Genomic DNA, 18,205 nt, shown 5'->3' on the forward strand with positions numbered 1-18,205 from the left:
TTCAATCTGTTACAGCCTCACAGACATGTTTTTTCATTGTTGTAAAGCTTGGCAGGAAATTGTTTGTCTTATAGGCTTAGCTTTGTGTCATTTTAGCACGTCCATACTGAAAATAGAACCATTCATTCACCACTCATTTTCACTTTACCACGGCCAATAAACAATTCATTCAAACAATTAACCCAGGGTTATGATGTGTCATGATGTGTTATACTGCATTATTCTCTTTAAAGCCTTATCCCTTTTAATAGCTCAAGGCAGGGTCCAAAATTTTTGCAAGCAATTAATTTTATTTATCTTTTTATTATGACATATTGAATGTGTCTGAATCAATTCAACAAGATTCAGTGTTATACTAAAGGAAAATGTGACACTGCGAATGGCTACTGAAAATTCAGCTTTGCCATCACAGGAATTTTTCTGCGATATATATTGCGGTATGAAAACAATTTCACAAAATGATTTGAATAGCTGTTTGTAAAGAATTAATCATTCCAGGAGGATTGGTGTGATTGTGTAGAGGAGTGAATATGCATAGAAAATAATACACAAATTACAAGCATGGATAAATACAATAGAACAAAGATACAAATGAAATAAACAGTGCTTTGTTTTTCAGGTACATCTAACAGTATTCAGGTACAGAAGTTGAATAATCAAATGTAAAATAACACTGCATAGTCTTCACTGAATACATTAAATATAAGTAATTTAATTAATTAACATAATTTATCTTTGTTAAAACTACAAAAGTGATTTTCTCTCTCTCTCTCTCTCTCTCTCTCTCTCTCTCTCTCTCTCTTTTGTTGTTTGATTAACATTGATGACACAAACAGCTGTACACAAACAGGTATATTAGGCTGCTGTCACTTTAAGACAATTGCATGAATCCAATATAATGATCCAATATGTGCATAGTTATAGCTATGGTCAGGATGTTTTTTCTTTGGTCTTGTTTCATCAAGATATTTCATCTTGTTTCATGCTAGAAATGTCAGACATGACATCTCTAGGGACAGTAACAGTATCTCACTTTGATTGATGGTAAAGCCCTGGACAAATCTAGAGAATTCTAATCTAGAGAATGTATCAGCTGGGTGGTTTTAAGGGTGTTATTTTGTTGAATGGTTTATTTAGATTCCACAAATAGACCTGGTGGTTCCATTTCACTCTCACTGCAGGACAGTGTAAGTGTTGAGATGAGTCTGACCCTGATCTATCTTCCTCCCACACTGAAATTTTTGCCAGGTACAAAAATAACTGAACAAACATTTGTCTAGTAATTTTACCTTTCTATTTTTCCAATTTATGTTAGTTTATGATTGTGTTTAGAGGAAGCACTTTTACACTGTGTCTTATCAAAGCATGACAAGTTTCCTGTGAGGACATTTGCTGTGCAACAACACAATCACAGCCAATCATAACATATATAATATATATGTGTGTGTATATATATAGGGTTTTGTTGTTGTTGTTGTTGGAAATTTCACAGCTGGCAGAGCTGCTCAGCACAGAACACCACAGAAAAAGTTTGTATTGATAGTAATAGCCACATCATAGAAAAAGCTTTAAATAGATCATCAGTGTAGTGTGATTGTCCACTTGTGCTTTACAACGCATTCTGAGATCCCATACAACAAGCAATGGTGACATTTTTTTCCGTAAGCAAACTGAACAGCATGTTACTGTATCCCTCTTTCATTTCCTCAGAGAATAGAACTGTTTCACAGTGAAACGGTTCGCATGTCTTCAGTCAGAAGGACCTAGTGTGGCACTCCATGATGTTTTTTTTTTACTGTGGTTTCTAAAGGCTGCGTGAGAATGATTCAAGACTCAAGGATATGCTTGTAGTGTGGCCTGTTGGACTCATTTATTCAGAGCTTTGAATGGGCCATTACTGTATTCATTGATATTGACTACGATAACTGGTATTTTTGGCATACAGTAGCTGGTAGCTAAGAATGCAAATGTTCAAACCTAAAGTTTGAGCATCTATTATTAGAGAAATTGCTCTGAGGAGACGGAAGACCGAGATGATGACTCATAACTTGTTGGAACATCAAATAGATTCATTTTGGTAACACTCCAGATGAGGGTAGTCAGTATTCCTGCTTCTGTGTACCCTTCAAAGGACAAGACTGGCCGGTAAAAGCAGGCATTTAAGGTGAAAATGCAGTTTAGAAATGCATTAGTGTGGAACATTAGGTTAAAATAGCATGCCATATCTTTTTATAAATTATATGACTAATTTAAACCAGCTCCTGCTAATGGAAAATTGTTTGTTGTCCTCTTTGTTTTATTTAATTTCATAATTTTTTTTTTCTTTTCCTGAAGGGAAAGCTCAGAATTTGGCTAAAATTGACCTGCTTTTACCTCACGAAAGTTCTCCAAACAGAAACAAAGCCATTTTCATCCAATTTTTTCTCACATGTGCATTAAGCCTGACTCATACAAGATTATTTTTAGAATTGCTCTGAATAATTTCAACAAGGTTTGCCCTCTGTGCCATCACAGGTGTTGAGAAAGAGCAGTCCAACAGAAATGGTATTTACCAAACAACGAGGTAATCAATCCGATTTTCTCATGGTAACATTCGTCATAATTTGCTGATTGCAATACATGGGATTCATGAAAATGGCTTGCATCTGTCAATACTGGCAGATGATTTGTCTTCATTTGAAGTACATTTCAAAGCCATGGACACAAATGGCTTGGACATTTGTGGATTAGCAGGCATTGATGGATAGACATGGGTTAGAGTTCTCGCTTTATGGCCCCAGAAGGGCCATTTTGACTCTGTCCACAAGCCTTGACTCACTAAAGCACAGCTTCGTCAGACACTGGTTTCCTCAGCAACAACACAGGTCACAGATGCTCTGTGCTTTAGCCATAGGTCCACATCATACCCTCATCTGTGGTTTGGTACAGGAACAAACAGGTACAGGATCAGGAAGGAGATACTAGAAGCAACTTCCACCAGGGTGAAGGAAAGACCTCGGAAATTGTACACAGCCCTGTACAGAAGTCTTCTCTTTGTAAGCGTAGATTCAATTTGTCAGGCATCGCGGCAGGCACCTGCGTACGCACACAGAAAGGATCATTAGCAATTAAACCCGACAGGATAAGAGGAGGGAGAGCTAATGAATATCCAGTGTGTTCCACACGTTACAGATCAGCCAGTGATAAAAGGAAGTGTTTAATGAGCTTCCCTCTTCCCTCTGTCCGGACTTGTACGTACCTGCTCAGGCTGCACTCTGCTCCCTGATTGAAATAATGCATTTATTCCATGAAATTACATTTATAATTTTTAATGAATTGTTCAGACAGCTTTGCTTATGAGGTGACGTGATGACTGAGAAGGAGATGCCCAGAGAGTTGTTTTATATCAAGGGTTTTCAAACATTTTGATGCCAAGGACCACTAAATATGACTTTATACACTAAGATTAAGATTTTTTTTTTTTTAATGTTTTTAGTCTCTTCTGCTCAACGAGGCTGCAATAATTTAATTTAAAAAAATTCAGGAAAAACAATAATATTGTTACATATTATTACAATTTAAAGTAACTATTTTCTATTTTAATAGTTATGTAATTTATTCCTGAGATGACAGCTGAATTTTCAGCATCATTACTCCAGTCTTCAGTGTCACATGATCATTCAGAAATCATTCTAATATGCTGATTTGGTGCTCAAGAAACATTTCTTATTATTATCAATGTTGAAAATCATGATTCTTTGCTGAATAGAAACAGCATTTTTTTAACAATGTAAAACCCTTTACTGTGATTTTTGATCAATTTAATGCAACCTCGCTGAATAATTAAGTCTTTAAAAAAATATTACTGATGCCAATTTACAGTATTAAAGGATAGTGTTTATTTTAACAAATAGCAACTATACATTTTCTTGTATGAAAACCCATTTATACTGTGTGAGAAAAATATTGTGTGATATTATAAACACAAAATTTTGTTTTCTCAATTAAATAATTAACTTTTATATTGTCTAGCAAATTGTTGGTATTTCTACCGAGATTAACACTATTATTTTTATTTTCACAAAATATGATGGAATTCAATTGACCGAAATGTTGAGGATTTATACATTTTTTTCAAATGAATATCTACCGTAAAGTAAATATTTTTTTTCAGCCTAATTTATACTGTGCATATTTGGGTTGAGTTGGCAAGAGTCAAAGGTGCAAAAGTGGTTAGTGGAATTTCAAATGTTGAAAGAACAGTCTAGTAGTACAAATCATGACCTGAATAAGCCAGTCTCCCTCATGACACCTGACTGCCATTCGTTACACATCACCTTTTATGCCACGTCTCCTGATGCAGTCTGTTCATACGGCCGGTCACGAGCCATTTCCCTCTCTGATGGCAGAGATTGATGGTTGTTAGCGGCTCAAGAAATCATTACTTTCCTCCGGTTAAATGGCAGTGAGAAGTGTCTAGAGCTGATAGGGGAAATGTTTATCTTTTTATTGACAGAAATCAAATGGAGGACTTTCCCTAAGGGAAGGAGAAGAGGGAGGGTCTGGTGGTGGGACCATGGTTCGTTGGTTAACTGAGGTCCCTGTACTCTTTTAAGAACTACATACTTCACTCTTCAAATCAAATTTTCTAGCGTGTCAAAGTTTTATTGCCAGTTGTACAATAATATAGTATAGGCTACAGCAGTACTTGTTGACAAAAGCCCACTGTTTTTTTTTACATTGCCTTGAGACAATGTGAATAGTGCTTGCCTCTTCAAAACTACCACAATCTTTCCAAAACCCTTAACCATATAGTATGAGCAATACTATACTTTAACAAGCAACAAGTAAGATACACTCACTGTGAGTCATATTGTGGAGTAGAAGCATCCATTCATGAATACTTTTTCTACAAAGTAATGGTGCTGTTACTTGGAGGCAGTGATCAGGTTGTGTTTAACAGTCTTATTTCCTTTAGATCGAAGCTATTCTGTAGCTAGTTGGATATGTTTTCAATGACATTAAAGAACCATCTAAAGATTCAACTTAAGAAAAGGTCACAGTGTCAACTGCTGTATACGTGCTTGGTGTCAATTGTTCTTTTGGGTCTAACCACACTGCCATCTAGTGCCTACAGCTCCCACTCCATATGGAATAAGTTCTTTGGGTAAATCTCGCAGAAGAATCATATCAATCAGATCACATTTCTTGCCATAATTTAGAAATTATATTTTGCTTAAATGTAAGAATATTAAGATTTATTTACTTTTTTTTTGCTTTGGGAAAGTTTTTTTAATTCCCTTTGAAAAAATCTCATTCTCTTTTTAACGTACTATCAAATTCATCCACATGGACGCAATGATATTTATTATTTCATTGTTTTTTTTTATTTTTATTAAATATAGTTTAGAAAACAAGGGAATAATGTATACTACTTTTTTGTAAATTATTTAAAATATTTAAATATTATATAATTATTTTTATGCACTATAACAATGAGAATTGGATTGTGTGGGTATCTTTAATTGCCATGAAAATAATGTAACAAATCTTAATGGTCCTAAAAATAGATTTAATATGACCCAGGCATATTCTTAACAAGTTTCTTTACTGTTCTAGCAGAAACGTGTGCCCTTGTGACTGATATTTTAACTTGACTGCCTGGCTTCTTGGAGTCAATTTACAGTGTGTAAGAAGAAGCTCTACACAGTTTGGTGGTATACAGCCAGGTCTAGTAACAGACAAAGAAGTAGAGTATGAAATTGTTGCTACGTTTGTGGATGAAACAAAGATAAACTGCAAAAATTTTTTTTCTAAAGGTTTAAAATTGCTTCCAGCAGCTGAAGCACACAATGTGTTCTTTTCACATGAGACAATATCATCTCCGGTATTTTGTTTCTTTTTTTCTTTTTCATTTTTTGTTTTGTTTTCTGTTCATTTCCCATCTCTTGCACTCATCTGCACAAAGCACATCTGGTCCTGCTCAGAAATTCCTAAAAAAAAATTGCAATGGGGCTCAGATGTACGGACACACACACATTTGTATATCATCACACCCTGACTAAAAAGTGTGGCGTCAATAATTTGTCACGCATGCACACAAACATACATGCTGGTCTCCTCTGGCTGTGATAGACAGAAAGGACCCTCAGCAACAGGCCTGTCCATCAAATGTGCCTTCCAGTGCGCCATCCTCTGATCTAACAGTCACGCCCACACACCCACCCTCACTGCTGCACCTGATCCAGATGTCTGCTGCCCCAGACACTGTGTGTGTGTGGGTGTGTGTTCCATCTTTCACCTAGACCCATTTTCATCTTTTCAGCAGCCCACTTTTTTATGATAGGGTTTCAACATGAAATCAAAATTGACCTTATTTACTTCGACACTTTCCTGGTAATGCATGATTCATAATGATAAGTTTGCGTCCAAAAAAGAAAAAATTATCTTTCATCAAAATGTAATTGTTACATTTTGTCAACTAGGTTGCGCAGACCAGTATTTGGTCATATTCCAGCATACTTTCTTGACATTTTGTAAGTATTTTACAATTTACTGAATTGGTGGCAAATTCATATGAATTTAGACAATCTGATTTGTACATTTTTGATCTGTTTACATCACACTAAGTGCTAGATTTAGGTATGGATGTTCATAGTGACGTTTTACCTACAAATTGTGCGTTTTTATATGAAATCGCCAACTCATACTGTACTAAAATATAACAAATAATAGCAGGATTTTTTTTAAAGAATATGCTGAAGAATATGCTTTAGGAACATTTCAGTTGCTAAAAATGATGTGCATGTAAACTTGGTAAGTGTATAGCCATCTAGGCATAATAGTGTTGCAGCCTTTCTAAATTGTTGTGATTTTACTGATAGTTAAAGGTTAAGGCAATAGCAAAAAAGTGATAGATTTGAAAAAAATACATTTCCGGGAAGTAAAATGGGTTGTGAATGCCTTTACATGTTTTCTTTAAAGGACCGTGACTTTGTCACATTTAATTGCAGATGTTTTTGTTAGTCCTTGAATGCAAAGTAGCCACAATTAGTTACGCTGGGGGGAGCAAAGATCAGATTCAACTGTGTTCATGAATGAAACTCTAGTGGGGGATATGGCTGGTCATGAGAACTGCCTCAATGTCACTGTACAATATACACACAGTTTTTTGAGGAACATCAGACGGTTTGCCTTGCCATGCTGCACCATTCTCGCCATGCTAAGTATTCAGCCAGTCAGTCTCTCAGGTGGCAAAGGTGTGCCTCTAAGAGGTCTGAGAGTTTATAGCCTATGCAGAACCATGCCTCATTAGATACTAAATGAGAAGGAGAGAATGACCCCTCTACCCCTGAGCTGCTTATGGAAGTTCACCAAGTCTGGAGCAGAGTAGACCGGCACACGTAGTGTATGTTTATCAGGCATGCTAGAACTAAATCAGCAGAAATCTAACTGAAATGGAGCCTGAAAAGTGACTGATTTGAAATGTTCTACTCAGGGGACATTTACTGTACACAGGATGTGCTCTACTGGTCTGGATCATTTTTAAAGATTTACCTTCTTCTTACCTTGTTTTAACTTTAACACAACATGTTAAAAATGCAGAACTAAATGGCACATAATGTGTCTTGTGCATGTTTACATAGACCCACATTTTTAAAAAGACCATTTACTCATCATCTTCATGTCATTCCAAATACGTATAATTTTCTTTCTTTTGTTAAACACAAAATAAGTTTTTTTTTTTTTTTTTTTTTTTTTTTAAATATGTGTGTTTTTGTTCATATAATGAAAGTCAAGGGGCATCCATATTGTTTTGGGCCCCATTGTCTTTGAATGGACAAAAACAGTTTTGTTCTTCAAAATATCTTCTTTTGTGTTCAATGGAAAGAAACTCATGCGAGTTTGAAATGACATGAGAGTGAGTAAATTATGAATGAATTTTCATTTTTGTGTGAACTATCATTTTTATTGCTGCTATATTCTTGCCAATTTCAGACCGTAGACTTTTGAGCCTGACATGTCAAATATTCTGGTTCTTTTAAAACCAATATGCAATTTTGACTGCCGACACAGTCTCTGAAGGTCGCACGCACACATACACACCATTAGACATTATTACCTTTGTTTACATTAGCTCTCCACTGTTTTATGGTGACCTAACTGGAGCATAAATGTGTCTAATGGCCTGTAGAGTAAATTTGTGGGACAGTGACATACAGATTTGTAGACCGACCAATCGCTCATGAAGCTGGGAGAACAGTGCACAATTACGGGCTCCTTTATGAATGTGCCGCAGACCAAGCAGCAGTTGGTCAATAATCGGGACCCTTGTCTTCTAGAAAGGCAGCGGACTTGGAGAATAGCCTAGTAAGGTTCACCTGAGCCTGAAATTGGAAAGAATGTGTGAATAGGAGTGAATGGATCACCCTAATATATCCCAAGGCCAACACATTTATTTCAGATGCATGGCTCCCACTACTATGATTTATGGAAAATGCTACATATGATTCATCATTATGAAGAGCTGCGGCCATACACCATTCTTACAAAAATATATGCATTACACGCAGACCTTTCACAAGCCATCAGGGGGAAAAAATATAAGAAATGCAGCTTGCTACAGGCAGTCATGTAAAGATGGAAATCAGCATGATTTGTTTCATTGTATATGTACCCTTATCATTTCTCCTATTTCAAACTGATCTGTTTATTGATCAGGGTGGATTTCACTTTCTAGCTGTGCTGATTGGATTTGGCTCTCCCTTCCTCTTCAGCACTCCATCACATGTACTGTACTTACCACATCTTGAAAATGAAAATTCTGTCATCATTTTCTCGGCCTTGTCAATCCAAACTGGAATAGCTTCATTTTTCTGTGGAACACAAATTAGATATTTTGAAGAATGTTCACACTGATCTTTCCTTCTAGGAGCTCACAGTAACCAAGGAAGTGTTATTTTGGTATCATTTATATACTATTATAGTATTTATTAATATTTTTTACATTCATATTTTATTTAAATTTTCAATTTTTTTATTTTATTTTAATTTTAGTAGTGTTATGTACTATAAATATTTCTATTTAGTTTTAATTTACTTTTTATTTCATTTTTAGTAATTTTAGTTCTTAAACTTACTTTAATCCATTTAGTGTCAGGAGTATGCTGAGTTTCTCTGTGTTTTGCTTTTGTTTTCCCTGTTCCTGTTTGCCTGTGTCATCATCCCTTGTTAGTTTCCATGGTTCCCGATTTGAGTTCCGCACCGGTTTCATGCTCAATTTAAGCCCTTAAGTTGCGTCCCAAATGACACACTATACACTATGCACTTATACACTATGTACTTATGCACTATGTACTCATCCATGTAGTGCGTGAATTGTATAAGGTTATTTTGTCAAGCGGCCCCCCCCCCCACCACGTAATTAAAGCTGCGACAGTGGAGTGCATGAAGTGTCCAACATTTCACACTTGTTTTTTTCCGTTAATTTAGTGCATCATCCGGGTATTTAAAGTGCTCTTTTTTTTTCTCTTTTTTTTAAATTTTCTGTGTAAACGCACTAATCGCACTATTTGTACATAACAACATCATAGAATAGTGCATAAGTATGCGAATTGGGACGCACCTTTAGTTTCCTTTGTTCAGTGTTTAGTTGTTGTTTGTTGACATTTAAGTTGATATGGTTGCATCCTAGTGTTTTTCCTGAGATCTCCTGAGTGTTCCGAGTTATATTGTAAATAGTGTTTTCAGTTATTTTCCTTTGTCTTGCAATCGTTGCAGTTTTTTAAGTTTTTCATTCTATGTTTAAATTTTATTTAAGCATTATTTCAATTAATGTTTTAGTTTTAGTTAACAATAACAACACTGGACCAGGTCTGTCAAGCTCCAAAAAATTTTAATCTGTACAACTTGTGAAGCACTACAATATGGGATTTACAGACCGAAATTAAGTTATTACTCACAGAAAATCTTTGAATTGAATTCAACGTATTTTTTTCAAAATGACACCAAGCACCATTGGTGAAAGTTATACAGGTTTGGAATATTTTTTACGTTTGGGTGAAATTTTGCTTTAAAATTTCAGTTAACTAAAATGTGTTCAAACTTTGAATCCATTGTGATAAGTTATACGAACACTCGTTTTAGCTATTAGATTAGAATAAATGGGACTGTGTGTGGTGTTGCAAAGCAGGAAGGATTCTTCACTTTAACTATTTATACTAGAGGGATGTAAATTGTGTTGGTATTACTTAGAAGCGCCTGTTCTCTCCGCAGTGCTCTGTGTTGTGTGTGTCTCTGTGTGAGAGCTAATCAGAGGCTGTTGCCGAGTAAAGCGCAGAGTTGAAGCCACCCTGCAGAGTGCAGAGCTATTGATTGGAGCCTTGGGGACTTGTGAGATTTCAAACGCACACTCTTTTACAATAAAGCTGCCCTGAAACAGATGTAGACTTTGTTTTGGGTAGGAGACAGGGAAATCCAACTTTGCTCCTGTGCAGACTAAACCGGGTTTTATGTTTTTCACCAAGCAGCCAAGAATATGAAAGCACAGCAAGCGGTCGGTTTCTCAATGCATTCTTTCTCTCTTAGTGGTTTTCATACCCAGACTGAATATTTGTTGTGAATGTTTGTTGTGTATAAACAACGGATCCCTTTCACAATGGTCACAAACATTCATCCAGACTGATTTAATGCACTTTTGGTTATATTGCAAAGTCCAGCATGTTGGTGGTGCTAAAGCTATTTTTCCTGATACTGGCATGTCACATTCGGTTTGAGTAGGCAGTTACTCTCACCCCAATGCATTGAAAACATCAAGGTCTGTGTTGAGCACATTTCCTCTTGGCTCAAGCATCGAACAGCATCGTCCTCACTACAGGCTCTCCTCAACATTAGCACAACGTCTCCACAGTAGTAGTGCTTCACTTCCAGCCTGGAACATGACCTTCTATCTGTAACTCTATGAAAGAACAGCATGTGTGGTGCACTACTAATGTCTGAATGAATGGACAATTCAAGTGATGAATAAAAATAAATCATGATTCATAATACAATAATATAATGCAATGACATTTTTAGCATTTCTCTCTTTTTGTTGGTTACTCTTGCCAAATGCTTTTCATTTTCTGAACGGTCCAGGTCAGCTGCTTATTTCTAAAGATAAGCAGTCATCAGAGAACCTAATTTTGGTGTTTCTGACTCCTAATCAGAAATCCATCATATTTATCTGCAGGCGCTCAGATGGATGCTTCCAGCCAAAGAATTTCAAGATGTTTCCTTTCATATGTAATTAAATTAGATTAATTGTTCTGTTATTTGTGACGTTTCTGTTTGTTTGACCAGTTTTAGCCTGTATGTGTGAAGGTGTCCTTATTTTGGTTTTGTTTTGCTTCCCTAATAGGCACTATGTTAGTAGATAATGAACCAAAAAGGGTTTGTGGGTCTATTCTGAGGGTCTTAGTGAGAAAATAAAATAAAACCAACCATATAATCATGCCTAGATAGCAAAATAAATAGGCTTAACTAACTCTATGGTATTTTGGCACAAATTTATGTCACAAGGAAGAAGCTAGACAAATTAAAAAGATGCCAACGTACAGGTTGCATCCTCAATACCATAAACAAAACTACACAATATACTTAAAAAGTATACCACCATACTAAATTAAATATAGGTTCATTTGAAATGAGGATAAGCATGGTTTGTGCCAATCACTGTTTTGTGCCTTATTGGTGAAATAAATGAAAACACTTAAAAATTATGTTACAATGGCATATTTGTTTGATTTTAGTTTTTTTGCTTTTTGTTTTTTTTCCATGGGAAACAATGTTGTGCTGTATTGGGTTTCCATTTGAGGGCAATGTAAAATCTGGGTCCTGAAGAAAAACTAGTTGACAGCCAGTCTTATAATGGATGGATAACTGCGTTGAGGCTGTGCACTGCTGCCATCTTTGGACAGCCTAGCAGAACAGCGCTCTGTTAACATAATGTTTTGCTTTTAAATCCTGGCAAATGAACATCTTGTTCTCTAAAAAAATAATTAATGAACTAATGTTGTTATGGTTAGGGTTTTGTTAGCATTAGAGTTATTGTTTTAGTGAATTAAATTGTAGTTACATGTTTTTTTGTTTTTTGTTTTTTGAATCAATAGGGCATTCAGTAGATGTTTTTTTATGTGCATTTATAGATATGTTTAGAAAATATGAAGCAATCTGTCATCTTAGTTTTATCTTATTCACTTTAATTTATGCATCTCTTCTGACAGGAGAATGAGAAGTGATCCTCTAGCGTGCTCTGGCCTAATCATCTGAGGCCTTTATGTTGCTTGATAGACATGGGGAAAGATAAAAGGTTATGGCACATAAAGTCAGTTAAGCCTCAGAGGGGCACATTAATTCAGAGCAGTGCACCGTACAGGCTAACCCTTTCCTCTCTCGCCACCAGAAGTGAGGAACTGAATATAAAATACACCATCTATGCATTCTACTTGAAGACCAGCTGAGTTTCCAAAAGAAATAGAGATGGATAACTTATGTCAATTTTGGACTGTTTACCAAATGTTTTGCGGGCTGTGTGAAAACACAATGTGGCCCATCAGTGTCCCTCGGTTGAGTCACAGAATCAGACATTTGTTTCAAGTGAGTCTCCTGGCTTCTCTCCACAGCTGAAACAGAGCGAAGCCAATGCTGATACAAAAGAGAAACTTCCTCTGCGATTACGCATCTTTGAGAAGTTCCCCAATAGACCACAGATGGTGAAAATATCCAAGCTGCCTTCAGACTTCACTGTGCCCAGAATCAGGTACTGTGTGCACTGAATGATACTGTACCTCATATCTTGTGAATTGTTGAAGAGAGGTGTGATATTACTTTTCAAAGTGATCAGACTTTTTTGTCAGAAAATGAAAAATCTTGTTTTTTTTCCCTTCTAGAATTAAAGGGTTAGTTCACCCAAAAATGAAAATTCTGTCATTAATTACTCATGTCGTTCCACACCCGTAAGACCTTCGCTCATCTTTGGAACACAAATTAAGATATTTTTGATGAAAATAGTTTGTCTGACTCCTCCATAGACAGCAATTTAACCACCACTTTCAAGGTCCAGAAAGGTACTAAAGACATTGTTAAAATAGAAGAGAAGATATTATTGAATAAAGTCGATATTTTTGTTTTGTTTTTGTGCACAAAAAGTATTCACGTCGCTTCATAAAATTACGACATTGTTAAAATAGTCCATGTGGAATGGTCGCAATTTTATGAAGCAATGAGAATACTTTTTGTGCGCAAAAACAAAACAAAAATATCGACTTTATTCAATAATATCTTCTATATTAACGATGTCTTTAGTACCTTTCTGGACCTTGAAAGTGGTGGTTAAATTGCTGTCTATGGAGGAGTCAGATACCTCTTGGATTTCATCAAAAATATCTTAATTTGTGTTCTGAAGATGAACGAAGGTCTCACGGTTGTGGAACGACATGAGGGTGAACTAACCCTTTAAAACATAGTTTTGAATTGTGGATTCACATTTGAAAGATTCATTCTTCTAAAAGCAACAAGCATACTGGCAAAGATACTTATTCCTTTACTCTGAATGCCTCCTACTTCGTCCTCAAGAATCCTCTGAAAACATGAAGTCCCTTGTGTATTTGTGTGTGACTGTTTCGTTATGCGTGCCCGTGGGCGTGTGCCACAGGGAGAGCTTCATGAAGCAGTTCATCGACCGACAGCAGCAGGACCCCAGCTGTCTGTTCCGTCGCCTTCCCTCAGCGTCGTCCTCATCCTGCGACCATTCCAAGAGGTCTGCCATTGAGGATAATAAATACATAGATCAGAAGGTACCACACTCCATCACTCCCACAGTCTGCCCCCTCAATACACAAAGGGACCAAACAATCAGCTTATGAATGTTCTGAAAGGAACAGATCTATTTCCCACGCAACAAGACCTAAATAACCAGCAGTTATATAACAATATTATGTTGATTATATTGGGATGTTTTGTTTGCTGATATCAAATTCAGCTTTACCCACATAATTATACAGTAGTTGTTTGTAAATGTATATGTTTAAATTATACTGCGTATTGATCTGTGTGCATCTTACTGTGTAAACCTCTTTTTCTTCCTAGCTCCGAAAGTCAGTATTTAGCATCCGAGCCCGTAACCTCATAGAAAAGGAAACCACTGTCAATAAAATTCTGCGGTGAGCTTTATGATTTTCAGCAACTTGTTGTTTATCAGCTTTATTTTATTTATTTATTTCATTTTAATACTTCTATGACTGAGACTGATATTATGATATAATGCTTAGCATTGTCCTGGCAGGGCTACAAAATTATTACCATATATTCATTTAAAAAAGTCCAAACTAATTGATCTGTAATAAGGGCAAATTTATTTACTGTATGAATCATGATTATGTGCATACACACAATTAGTGAATGAGACCCACTGGTTTTTCCACCAAGCAGAAACATTGAAGTGAATTTGGATTAGGATATTTATTCATGTTATAGATATGTAATTCTCTGTGTTTTGAAACGGCATTGCTTTTTTTTTCTCTGGCTGCCACCAACAATTAATTCCTATACAGGGTAAATGTGTTTTCATTTCAAACCTCCATTTCCATGATTTTGACTCCATGTTTGTCATCCAGCCAGCCCAGCAGTCAGAGCAGATAATATAACTGTTAGTAAATCACCTGTGAGCATGAACGATCAAATGAATATTTAAAAATCTGGCAGCAATGCAGCCAGATATTCCCACACTTTGCTTCAACCGCTTCTCTCTGTCGTTAAGTTTCAGGTCACGTCGATGCCGTCCCCCACCTCCCTTGTGTTACACGCACACTCACACACTCATACACCTCACCTTGTCCACCCCTCCTCCTCCTGCTAAGCAGACAGACGGCACATCAGTAGCCATCCCACGTCGTCTGTGCTGTCTGGGGCATTCGGTCTGTCTGCATACACACATGCGCACACACACACTCTTCATCAGCCAGGCACTCATCACTCTGAGTGGCCATAAATAAGGGCGACATGTTCTCTTGAAGCTGAAATTGTCATTAGCTGTGTTCTGGTACATGACTCTGCAATTAATGGACAATAGAGAGGCGGAGGTGAGCAGCAGGCTTTTCAAAGCATGCATAGATCAGCGCTGATTCAGAGCATAAACAGCCAATGGGATCTCAGTGGCGGAACAATCTCCCAATACCAATTATAGCAATAGTCTCACCAGTTACATTTCATCTTGACATAGCTTTGAAAGATTTGCTTTTAATAAGCTGTCAGAAAACACCACAAGGGGCTTCTGGACTATTCATTTTTTACAGATCTCTTGTTCTTATAAATAGTACTGCAGGTTTTTTTCTTTTGTTTTTTTCAAAGACTTAATCTGCATGTTTTGTTACGTGTTTAAGCAGTTGTCACAAACACATAGGCGTAATTTGCAGGTGAGACATGTGGGACATGTCCCCACCACTTTTTGGCAGGGTCGATATTGTCCCCACCACTTTTTGAAACATCTTGCGGCACAGATGTATCTAAATCAAAAGAAACATCTCTAGTTGATTAGCAATTTGTTCGTTTGTGTTAAATAATAGGCGATCTGATGCTGGGATGTGTTGTTTTTGAAATGATGTTGAGTGGTCGTTGCCGCTGTTGTCGGAGGCGTAACAGCGTTCTCTTGGTGCTCGTGCACAATGCGCAGTCTTCACACGGACGAGTGCTTCGACCTATCACTGTTGCGGCCGAAGACTCTATTCGTTCCGGTGAAATCACAAACAAAATGCACATAAATGTGTCGCTGCTCTTGATATACAATCACTGATGAACATCTTTGGTTTTAATGAGAAAAAAATAAAATAAATAACAGGAGAGCGGATTAGAACCCAGAACCTCTGGCACGCTGAGCAAAAATCCTACCCCTCATCTGTCAGGACAATCCAATATTTGCGGTTCAAAGTATTTATTGGCTAATGTAAATACTTTCAAAACTAACAATATATTGTATTGTAGTAAATGTAAGGACGAAACTATAATATTAAACATGAGGTCTATGTCAATAAATTTTGAGCATTTATTACACACACGCATTCCTGTCCCACCCACTTCTTAAAACAAAGTTACGCCACTGCACAAACACAAAATATGGGTCATCTTCACAAAATGGTGCAGTCTGTGTGAGAAAAATGCAGGAAAATTACTATTCCTGTTGGACTTTCCAGAAATGATAATTTCTCACCTCAAATCCAATGCACATAACTTAAAATATATATTTAAATGTACCATATCATAAAATATCACACCACATTAATTGTTAGTATTCTTTTGCAAAAACAGTATTTAAAAAAAATTTTTTTCCAGAAAATGCATAAATAATTTAGAAAAACAACTACATAGTAAAAGCGTAGTATTTTGATTTCAATAAAAACTAAATTTAGATTAGATTTTTTACATTTTGAAATGTAATGTGATGAATGAGGAGAAATTTTATATTTCGGTCACACTTTTTAGGGTCAAATTCTCACTATCAAGTAACTATTAACTAGGACTTATGCCTCAATAAACTCCTGATTACTTAACTATTCCTTATTAATAGTTAGTAAGGTAGTTGTTAAGTTTAGGTATTGGGTAGGATTAAGGGATGTTGAATATGATCGTGCAGAATAAGGCATTAATATGTGCTTTTATAAGTACTAATAAACAGCCAATATCCTAGTAATATGCATGCTAATAAGCAACTAGTTTGGACAATAAACTGATTAAATTTAAAATCCAAGAGCTAATCTACCAAGTAATGTAACTAAATTTAGTATGCTGTTAAATGAATCAGTGTTAACTCATGGGAAAACACAAGTGGTGTTGTTTCCTGAGAATGTCCCATATGCATACTGAATGTTACTTTGTGTTAAATGGAGTTAACTGATCATCATAAAATTTTTGTCCGAACTAGAACTTGAGCCTAGTAGACATGTAACCTTGTATACCTATATTAAGTGTGCCAATTTTTTCCTTGGAGATTAATTCCCTCCTACTGCTTCATCTTCACTTCACTGTTAGCCTGAATTTTTAGTGCACCACAGGTCACATTTGACCACTCTGAAAAAAGGATTAATTAGTTTCCTCTCCATGGGCACCCTGTTCCTTAGAACTGTTTCCACCTGCACAACACAGTGTAAGCTAATAAGAGCCATCTGCTGTGTCGGATGCACAACAGAGTACATGACAGTCAATAGTGGCATAGCTTGCGGGGTGTTCAGTGATGATCATCTCATAATCCTATACATTTACAGTATGTTAAACTCTTTTGCATTTGAGTAATGCTGAACAATCCACCATTGCTGGTCATCAGGGATTGCTGATTTGCTGGTCCCAGCATGGGAAGGTGGAGTGCTGGTGGACAAGCTACCCCAGCTCAGATTTACTTGAGAACAGTATGACTATGCTGGTCCACCACCTAGACAAGCATTATACCAGCACTAATCATCATAAACCAGCCTGGACCAACATTGAATACATACAGGGTGGAAGTACTGTACCCAAACAAATGCATTCGTTTAAAAACAACATTCAAAACACATTTTGAAACACATTAGCTTTTGTAATGTGACCTATTTCTGAGTGAAACAGAATACTCAGTGAAAATAATTTAGGATGAGACTTCTAAATGGAGATAGTTAATAGATTTTGATTATGAAAACTTTTAATGTGTTCTAATGAATCATATGCAGTAAGACTAAACACTTAAATTAGAAGTCAGTTGACATTTAAAGTTATCTTAAAATATGGATGGACAGAAAGACAAGCAAATGATTGCATTTTAAAAAAAAGAATACCACACTGTCATAATTTATTAATTTGCTCTTGACCTAGTTATGGTTTGTCTCTCTGCAGAGCCTGCACCAGACAACGTATGCTAAGTGGTTCCTTTGAGGGTCAGCCAACTAAAGAGAGATCCATACTCAGTGTCCAGCATCACATCCGCCAAGAACGCCGGTTGGGAATGCACATTAACATGCTTTCACATAATCATCTATTTAATTTATTTAAGGAGCACTGGATGGATGCATATTAATGAAGTGCACTACACTATGCTAGTGTGCACTGCATTAACTCGCTCTTTTTGGCACAGGTCCCTCAGACACGGCTCTACCAGCCAGAGAATCAGCAGAGGGAAATCCCTGGAAACACTCACTCAGGACGTGAGTACACACACACACACACA

General features: G+C 36.5%; 1 protein-coding gene across 6 annotated transcripts in view; it reads left to right on the forward strand.

Moving 5' to 3' along the window:
- The window catches only part of nalcn (sodium leak channel, non-selective), a 97,019-nt gene that overhangs the window by 55,017 nt on the left and 23,797 nt on the right, over positions 1 to 18,205 (forward strand). For all 6 annotated transcript variants that reach the window (XM_051904664.1, XM_051904661.1, XM_051904662.1 and 3 more), the window contains 5 exons: positions 12,642 to 12,778; positions 13,673 to 13,814; positions 14,107 to 14,180; positions 17,875 to 17,976; positions 18,113 to 18,182. In XM_051904664.1, the coding sequence (XP_051760624.1) occupies positions 12,642 to 12,778; positions 13,673 to 13,814; positions 14,107 to 14,180; positions 17,875 to 17,976; positions 18,113 to 18,182 (525 nt within the window). The remainder of the gene's footprint in view (positions 1 to 12,641; positions 12,779 to 13,672; positions 13,815 to 14,106; positions 14,181 to 17,874; positions 17,977 to 18,112; positions 18,183 to 18,205) is intronic.

Source organism: Ctenopharyngodon idella, chromosome 9 (genome assembly GCF_019924925.1).
Source record: "Ctenopharyngodon idella isolate HZGC_01 chromosome 9, HZGC01, whole genome shotgun sequence".
In the NCBI taxonomy this organism is placed as follows: domain Eukaryota; kingdom Metazoa; phylum Chordata; class Actinopteri; order Cypriniformes; family Xenocyprididae; genus Ctenopharyngodon; species Ctenopharyngodon idella.